Here is a 9,579-nt window from a genome sequence, read left to right as displayed (position 1 = left end):
ACATCCTTCAAGTTTGACCATACTGAAAAGTCCATAGGGTTTAAGTTTGGACTTCTGGGTGGCCAACTAAATTCACTCCCGCGGCCAATCCACCGATGAGGAAAATGTTCATTTAAATACTGGCGTACTGGCAAGGCAAAATGTGGTGACGCACCGTCGTGCATAAACCGCATACTCTCTCTTAAAGCTAGTAGTACATTATCTAGAAGCCCGTTAAATTATGTTGAAAATTTAAATAATGAGGTCCAGTTAGATTGGGTAGGTCCTATGAACAAACTAGAAATTAAACCACACCAGATATTCACCTTAAACTCATGAAAATGCCTTTCTTTTACAGCTGTGGATCTTCGGAATTTCACAAATGATTGTTCTTCCAATTGAAAACTCCCCGTCTAGTAAATGTCGCCTCATCGGTAAATATTGAGGAAATCTGGGTTTTTCGTTTGCATATTCTGTACAAACTCAGCAAATTGTAGGCGAGCTGGTAAATCTTGAGGCAATAACTGATGAACCGGAGTATAATGATATGGATGGAGCATTCTTTTTCAAAATTCTACAAATGCACATTGGCTCGTCCCCATTGCCGCACTTAACCGACGAGTACTCATACCGGAATTTTCCGAAACACGAATTAAAGTTTCCTCTTCTTCTTCGACTGTGATATATTTTGGAATGCCATGGTTACTTTTTGGTCGAAAAGATCCAGATTCGCCTAAGCGATTGTAAAGATTTCTGAATAGTTTATAATTTAGGTTACAATCTATTTGGATACAATTGTACATATCTTCGGACCGCCGCATGTCCATTAAAATTAGCCTGAGCAAAAACACAAATCATATCACGCATCTCACTGTTGGAAAAATTATGTAGTGGCATTTTTTGATCATTAGCTAATAATTTTGTACGAATAATAAATCACACAAACAAGAAAATTTGACACAACCATACTTAGAACAGAAATAGCAATATCAGGGACTGAAAGAAAATCACCACAAAATACATTGAAACCGTTAAATGCAAATAACTCGGAAACCGATAAAGTTAGGCGATCTAAACAAGAGTACATTTTTTATATAGAATTGAACGTTCTTTTAGATTTTTAACTTTTTTTAAGCATAGCTCTATAGAAAAAAATATATGTTTTGATTTACCTAAATAATACGGTGAAACTAGCGCCCTCTAGGAGCAACATCAATATAAGCTTCAAAATCGTAATTCTCATACCAAAACACCCAACCCTATCAATTTTCAGAGTCATGCTATGAAAACTTTCTCAATTATTGAGAAATTTCCGAATAAAATTTAAATCCTGAACACCCTGTATTTCTTAAACCAGCGACATTCGTATAAGGCATAATGAGCTCAGACATAATATTTTGATGTCTAATATCTCCAGCTTAGTGTTGACCCACCCTTCCTGTCTCACCCTGTAGAATAGAGTTCGTATTACCTCTGGACAAAATCAGCATCGAAGAGAATTTAAGATTTGTTTAAAAAAATACTGAAATTCGAAAACTCGACAATTTCGGTATCCATTTTTTGTTCGGGTTGGGTTTGGGATCGGGACCTTCTTTCTCTGGATTTTCCTTATCTTTTCTATAAAGAAGTTAAATAGGTAATATATACGTATTACTTAATATTTCTGGTTGTCGAAACCTGACGCCTGTCAATTTTCAGATTCCTGTATCGGAGTCTATACCACTTATAGTTTTGTGTATAGTTCTAACACACACATTTTTCGTGCTGTACTCTCTATAGATAAAAAGTTAGTTATATTTTAATGAATTACAATAAAATACGTTTCTAAATAAGTCGGATCTTTTATAAAATTAGTTAAATTGTCAAAGGAATAGGAACATTCTTTTAAGGCTAGGGTAAACTAAAAAAGAATAGAAAGTTCTGTTTATGAGTTACTTTTTAAACTGGCATTGTAGTTAATAGAACATCCTGTACATTCTGTACATCATTCGTATTTGAATAGAAGGCCACGTACAAAAGTAAGTATAAAGTTTGATGGGTTTATCTCTAATGGTAAGAGAGACATGGCTATCCGAACATGTCATGTAACATGTCAGACAGGAATTTGAAGTATCAAGGAAACTGTAGATTGCTAGGCTACCAAGCCTGTTTCTCATATCGTTCGTTTACTGCCAATACCTCCTAAATGACATTTTTTTCAATTTTAAGCTTTGAGTACTAAGTGGTAGAGAATATTCAAACGCATCGACTAGAAACATCTCGTTCGTTTACCACCAATAGCTCCTATTGGTGGTAAACTCAAACGAAAACTCAAATTTTGCAGGAGAAGCTTAAATCTGTATTAAAAAAAATGTGTCATTTATTTTTAACGTTTATGGAAGAAATTTTTAATATGTTATTATAGTTGCTCTATTTTGAAAATTTTTTGTAAATTAAGTAATTTTTTAATTTTCTTGGTTAGATAGGAGTTATTGGTCCTTAATTTTTTTCAAACATAGGAGATAATGGATTTAGTGAAAGCAATTTTGGTTTAAAAAATAACTTTATTACAAAAAAAACATACAAAAATAGTTATAGATAATACACATTAGTGTGGCAAAGAATCATAACAGTGATGACAGTCAACAGTAAGGACTTCCTTTAGTTCTTGTAGGTGCTTAAATTTAGTTTGCGTAATACGGATGCGGTTTAAATTTAACTGGGGATAATTTTCAATGACGCCGCCTTGAATAGTTTTTGGTCTTGAGGGAAGATCTTCCCATTGCTTATCAAAGTCTAATTTCACCTGCATGATGCCACTGGTCTTATAAAGAATTGCACGTATATCCGTTACCGTAGGGTCATTCTTTTTCCTTCCAGGTCTTATATATTGATATTTCAAAAGTTCGGTTTTAGAGAAATCCTTAAAAAAATCAAATTGTAGCATCAAAACTTCGTAAGGAAACGGTTTAACTCTTGCTTCGCGGCTAGCCGCTACATAATCACTTGGAAGATGAATTTCCCTATTTTTTAGCTTTCGCTCGATACAACTATGAACGGAGTCACACTCCATTTGGGTGTGACCCCGTTCAACAAATTTTTGAACTATAGTAATATTATTTTTAATGACACAATTAAGTAGTGCATTTACTAATACGGCATTCCTATTTTGGTAGGTGCATCCATCCGAATATAATATTACAGTTGATGGAAGATTTTTTGATAAACAATGTCTCTCCAAGTAATCAAGTATACATGTAGTAAAAGTTGAAGCAACCAAAGTACTATCACATTCCGTGAACCAGTAACAAGTTGCATGGTGGCTGGAGAGGTTGCTGGAGGAGAAACAGTAAAGTTATGAGTACACAGCTTTGTTTTAAAATAAAATTTACTAGCTTGTAGGAATGGGGTTACTTTTACAGCCTGCAGATCCATTGCTAGAACAATGCATTCTCCTGCTGTTGCTAACTTTTTATCGTTGTCTTTTTCTTGTCTAGCTCTATCCTTTTTTCTGATATGTTCAGAGTATACATCTGGACCCAAATTACCAACATTATAACTCGCGCACATATCACATTGGTCTTTTTTCAACTGATAGATTGACAAATTACTTTCATTAAATTTAGAATAGAAAGTCTTAATTGGCAAAATTTGTTTACTAGAATTTTCACAATGTTCCTTATATAAATTATAAAGTTGTTTAAGGGTTTTTACTACTGGTTCCAAGTATAATTTCGTTGAATTTTGTCGATTATAGTGGGATGGAAGTTTGGGAAAGTTGTCAAAGAAATCCTTCAAAAATTTAATATCTTCTGAATGTGTCAAAGACTTTGCACGTCGTGAATTTTCTTTATCCCTATGTGAATGCATTCCATGAATACTTTTTTTTGTCCAACTCTGCACTGTAAAAGATCCTAAATCAAGTGTGTTTAAGAACATTGTTCTACAAACGAAATATTTCTGACAATCTTCATGCGTTAGACTATACTGCAAAGTTTCAGATCTTCTTGAACCTTCTGTCGTTTTACGTTTTGTATTAGATCTGACATGACCTGCTACAAATGTCTTTCGTTGATCCCAGTTAGTTTCGGTCCAAAATCTGTCAAATATTGACTGTCTCATTTCTTCTGTGAATTTTTCACACATTCGCTTTTTGGATTTTTTACAGGCTAAGGACTTGCAGGTGGGTTTTAACTTTCTGCCTTCACTCATTTTATTTTGTTTCATGGTTTCATCTCTTGGACGGGTATACCCCAAATATTCCTTTCCCTCCATTCTTAATCTTTAATTTAAATTTTTCTTCCACATTGAACTATTTGCTTTATGTCGTCGTTTCCGCCCCCCATTCATATCTCCATACTCTTCTTGTACATTATTTTGTGCAATCTCTTCAAGTGGATTACTGCCACTGTCATTATTGTTACTATCGGAATTTTCCTCAAAATGTGGTTCATAGTTCGGATCGTTGTCATGGTTTATTTGTAGCATTATTTCTTTGTTGATTCCTACGTTTTCTTTATGAATCCTTACATCATGGTTTTCTTTATTTTCTGTATCGATTTGGATTTTTTCATTAGTAGAATTTAAAGTTGATACAACAGGTACATTATTCAAGTTAAGTAACTCGTTATTATCTTTCATGACTGCAACTTCAGAATTTAAAACAGAAAGCATTCCGTCGTCTTAAACCACGAAATTAACGATGTTTTCGGCTTCAATAATTTCGCTATCTAGCTCAGACTGTTAAAAGATAACATTACAACAATTTTCAATGTTTTCATTAGCTTCTACTTCTTCAAATATTTCAGTAATGTTGTTGGGATCACTAGGAACCATTCCTTCTAAACTGGTATCGTTGTCTGAACTAAAATTAAAAGACTGCTTTGCCAAGGCAAGGATGTTTTTTGTCCTAGACGACATTTTTTTCTGAAACAAACGTTCAGGGTTATTTTATTAATAAAAAACCAGGCAGGTAATTTCATGTGGAATGTTCCCAACAAAAAGATACCACTTGCGGTTCGATTTTTGGCAAGATACTTTTCCTTTTTATCTCAAATTTGGTGGTTTGTTAATTAAATTGTACCAAATACCTATAACTTCTCGTAAAAAATACAGAATAGCGGGCTAAATCGAAACTGATAATATTACTTTGAAAATATTACAATAACAATTTCTCCTAACTGTTCTTTTATTAATAAATAAGTTTATAGAAATAGCTTCTATCTTCAAACTCAAATTTATCAAGACGTTTTAATTTACAGACTTTAGAATATCAAGGTTGAATTTATTGTTATTCATAAAATAATCTATTTAAGCTACATTTCTGAGACATATTTTACAAAAACACAATCAAATAACTGTAAATTTTAACAATTCTTACCTGTTGTTACACACACATCACACACTATACTACCATAACCAAAGAAAAGTAGAGATAGGTGGTATTGGTTCTTAATTTTTACACATTACGATAGGAGGAATTTCTTTAACTTAATAGGCGGTAAATTTAAATTTTAATCATATAGCAGATTATATTACATTTACAACATATTCTAATGGGGATATCTCCCTTATCGTTAGAAGGAGACCCATCAAAGGAACATTATACTCAAACATGACATAATATATAAGACAGTCAATTTAAAGAAATATCTTATAATAATATATTATTTAACGAGCGGTAATGCAGGTCATAACTCACGCAGATGAAGTTTGCAGCACGAGCCGCAGGCGAGTGCCGTAATTCATCAAGTGAGTTATGACCATTACCGCAAGTTGAATACTATACTTTATCTACGACTACATTTTCTGTAAACGAGTTAACGTTTTTATTGCTACACCAATCTTGAAATTTTGTATATACACCTTTATACTTGTTTTTTGATTTTTCTGGTAATAAATTCTGTATTGCATTATTAGTTACTTCTCTTATTTCTGGAGGTGTACATAATAACTCATCTTCGCTATCTAAATTCATCTTCTTTAGGACTATTATTAGAAATTGATTTGAAAACGTCAAAATTATTTTGTTAAAATATCAAATGACATTAGTCCCCTCAATGATAATAATTGACAGTTCCGCCTACTGACAGGCGTTGGCAATTTAATAATTTTAAAATCTTTTAATTATTCATTCCTTTCCACTTGTTAAAAATTCTTTCCATTTTACACCAATGGAACGTATTTATATCGGCTTAAAAATTTCCAAGAATTTACTGCGCACACTATTTACATACCGAATTATCATTGTAGAAGCCCAGCGTGAGTTATAATAACTCACTATAAAAACTCACGCTATTTGTTTATTGATACTATTAATTACTCAAAAGCAGTTGAATAATTAATATATAAATTAATAGGAGTAGATAAACGTTTTTTATATGTTCCAACTATAGTATTAATACATTGTTTTTACGGAGTGGATTTTACCGTAGAAGTGGAAGTTGCTATGGACAACGGGAGGTAAGTGAGGTAACTTTGATGATTTTATTAATTATTATGAATGAATATTTATAGTAATTGTACAGTTATTACATTTAGTAACATTTATAAAATCTGGATAATTATTCCCCCTCGCGTTTACTAATTGTCACATTTTTCTCAAAATGATTTGACTGCCCCATTTCTGTCACCGCAGGCTCACTGTTATCTGACTGATCCATTAAAACAGAATGATGCGACGTACTACTAGAACTTAGAGTTGAAGTGTCATTGTAAAGAATCCTGTTGGCTATTTCATTTTTGTTACTTAAACTGCAACATAACTTTCTGTAATTGTGACTGATTTCCACCCACCATTTCTCTTGATTGCTAATACATCAACTCTTGTATTAGCCAGTAACGTTGCCGATGTTCTTCGGAATGAATGGCCTGTATATGTTTCAGAATGTTCTAGATTAAAAAACTGTGCAATCTTATTAGGAATCATAGAAAGGGCATTCTTGTCGACTGGTTGGTTGTAACATCTACCTGCTTGATAGCGCATAAAAGAACGTGAACTTTTAGTTTTAATTTCCATTTTAATCTTGATATATTTCTTGAGAATTTCTAAGTGAGAAAAAGAACTCAGACGAGAAGTAAATGTAAACGTACGTGACACCATTTTTAGAATCTGGAATTGTAAGTACAATAATGTCATCGAAATTTTTGAAATTGACGTTGTTCAAAGTAAGTTTGTATCTCCAATAATAAAGAAAACAGCCAATACTGCGACTTAATTTAAAACATCTGTATATTTTTAATATTTGTGTAGAACATTTTCACAGGATTGCACTGTTTGATATGTTCAAAAGAGAATGAAAGAATACTATTTGGGAGATGAATAATAGTAATAATAATAAAAAATGATGATTCTGAGGGTTTGAAAAAAATACATATATTTTTAAATAAGACATATTTACAAAAATAACATAATAACATAACGAAGCGTCGAATTTCTGGGGTTCTCAGTAAAAGTAACTCCAGGCATCTCCGCCACTGTACAGTTGGTTTTTATTCTTCACATTCATTGTTCATAATAATTAAGGCCGTCAGAGAGAGCCGCAATTCAATGGCGTGTCAAGGGGGTCAACCGAGACATGCGTGAGGCGCTACCTCAGAATGCTTTTCACGTTCACGTTAAGTTAGTATACTGTTGTTTGTTATCGTGCAGATGTTGCGTAATTAATACTTATCCCTTGGTGTTTATGGTGGTGTATTATAGACAATTTAATTTGTTGCTTTTTAATAGATAATGCGTACGCCTATGTCTCGCGGCTCAGTTCTGACAATCCTAATTATAATTAATTTTCTTTGGAAGATTATTTTAATAATCACAGTATATAATTTTAAATATTATTAGCTAATTGCAAATATTTTATCTATTCTTATCTAATTAATTTTCGTCTTTATCTTTCTAGTTAGCTTACCGTACAATTTATATGCCAACCATTTTAAAAGTTGTAACAGCTTAAAGGAAACGTATGCCGCTGTAACTGTTATTACAAGGATACAAAAGATTACATCTAAAAGTAGAAACTGATACCACGGTATGTCGGGCAAAGTATTCTTAAAATGATCCGTTTGGCCGTGTCTCAGTACATATTCAGTCCACCAGACTGCCTTTTCCAAGCCACTCATTGGTTGATCCGTGACGAGATCGGCTAATTCTTTCGTCTTTTCTCGGTACCTATAAAGTTAAATAAATTCGTAAATTGCAGAAGATTTTCATTAGAAAGTAAAAGTTGTTTTAGAATATACATAGAGCACAAGAAGAAATTATCTACTACTTGTTTAATCATGAATCCATGTTTAAATTTGGTTTATGTTTGACATTTCACTGATTACCTCGGAAACAATTGTTATTAATCAGATGCTCCATAAAATTTTAAAATGCTGATTGATGATAAATTTCTGATCACAACTGAATAATATTAAATAATGAAAATGTTAAGTAATGCATAATATCGGTTGTTAATACTTCTATGGAATGCTAGATCAGTTCAATTCTCAAACAAATCCACAAAGCAGCAGATATAACGAATTTAGTTTTTCAATTTTTGTATTGCTTATGGAGTACCTCTCCATTAAATTTGCATGGTAGAATACATTATAATTCACCGTAAAAGAACCAGAAGTGACAAAAAATAAATATACATTTTGTTTTAATCTTAGTTACTGTGCTTTGGTTGGAAAAACTGAAGAATGCGATATCTAATCACACTAATTGCGTTCGGATAAGATATACTTCCAATGAAAACGTTTTAGAGCAACTGATCCAAATATGACTACTACTGGGTATACGTGCGATTTTTCCTAGAAATATAGTGATAACAATAACATATTTAGGTTATGCTTACTTTGGATTGTTAATAACTTCCAAAATCCCACTTTTAAATGTTATTTCATCTAAATTCGCATGATCCAGACTTAATCCAAATCCTCTAGCTACCATTTTGTCTGCATTGTTATGTTGATCTCCATAAAACGGTATGGCAATCATGGGCACGTAATTGAAAATAGCTTCTTCCATGGACTGAAGGCCTCCTTGAGTGATGAAAAGCTTTATATTTTTATGTCCTAAAACGGTAAGAGTATTTGAATGATATATACACCAATCTTGAAATTTTGTATATACACCTTTATACTTGTTTTTTGATTTTTCTGGTAATAAATTCTGTATTGCATTATTAGCTACTTCTCTTATTTCTGGAGGTGTACATAATAACTCATCTTCGCTATCTAAATTCATCTTTTTTAGGACTATTATTAGAAATTGATTTGAAAACGTCAAAATTATTTTGTTAAAATATCAAATGACATTAGTCCCCTCAATGATAATAATTGACAGTTCCGCCTACTGACAGGCGTTGGCAATTTAATAATTTTAAAATCTTTTAATTATTCATTCCTTTCCACTTGTTAAAAATTCTTTCCATTTTACACCAATGGAACGTATTTATCGGCTTAAAAATTTCCAAGAATTTACTGCGTACACTATTTACATACCGAATTATCATTGTAGAAGCCCAGCGTGAGTTATAATAACTCACTATAAAAACTCACGCTACTTGTTTATTGATACTATTAATTGCTCAAAAGCAGTTGAATAATTAATATATAAATTAATAGGAGTAGATAAAT

The 9,579-nt window shown here is 32.3% G+C and overlaps 2 protein-coding genes across 2 annotated transcripts in view; one reads left to right on the top strand and one right to left on the bottom strand.

Annotated features, from left to right (window-relative positions):
* Window positions 1–9,579, top strand: part of LOC108906859 — a 267,026-nt gene that overhangs the window by 24,036 nt on the left and 233,411 nt on the right. The window lies entirely within an intron of this gene.
* LOC108906856 (UDP-glucuronosyltransferase 2B16-like) overlaps window positions 7,776–9,579 on the bottom strand; it is an 11,146-nt gene continuing 9,342 nt past the window's right edge. The window contains exons 3-4 of the mRNA XM_018710285.2: window positions 8,796–9,015; window positions 7,776–8,125 (exon numbers count right to left, since the gene is read on the bottom strand). Of these exons, the coding sequence (XP_018565801.2) occupies window positions 7,828–8,125; window positions 8,796–9,015 (518 nt within the window). The 3' untranslated portion in view covers window positions 7,776–7,827. The remainder of the gene's footprint in view (window positions 8,126–8,795; window positions 9,016–9,579) is intronic.

Source organism: Anoplophora glabripennis, unplaced genomic scaffold (assembly GCF_000390285.2).
Source record: "Anoplophora glabripennis isolate ALB-LARVAE unplaced genomic scaffold, Agla_2.0 scaffold260, whole genome shotgun sequence".
NCBI classification, from domain to species: Eukaryota; Metazoa; Arthropoda; class Insecta; order Coleoptera; family Cerambycidae; genus Anoplophora; species Anoplophora glabripennis.
The sequence above is the reverse complement of the archived record's forward strand: the minus strand, read 5'-3'. Positions and strand labels throughout refer to the sequence as shown.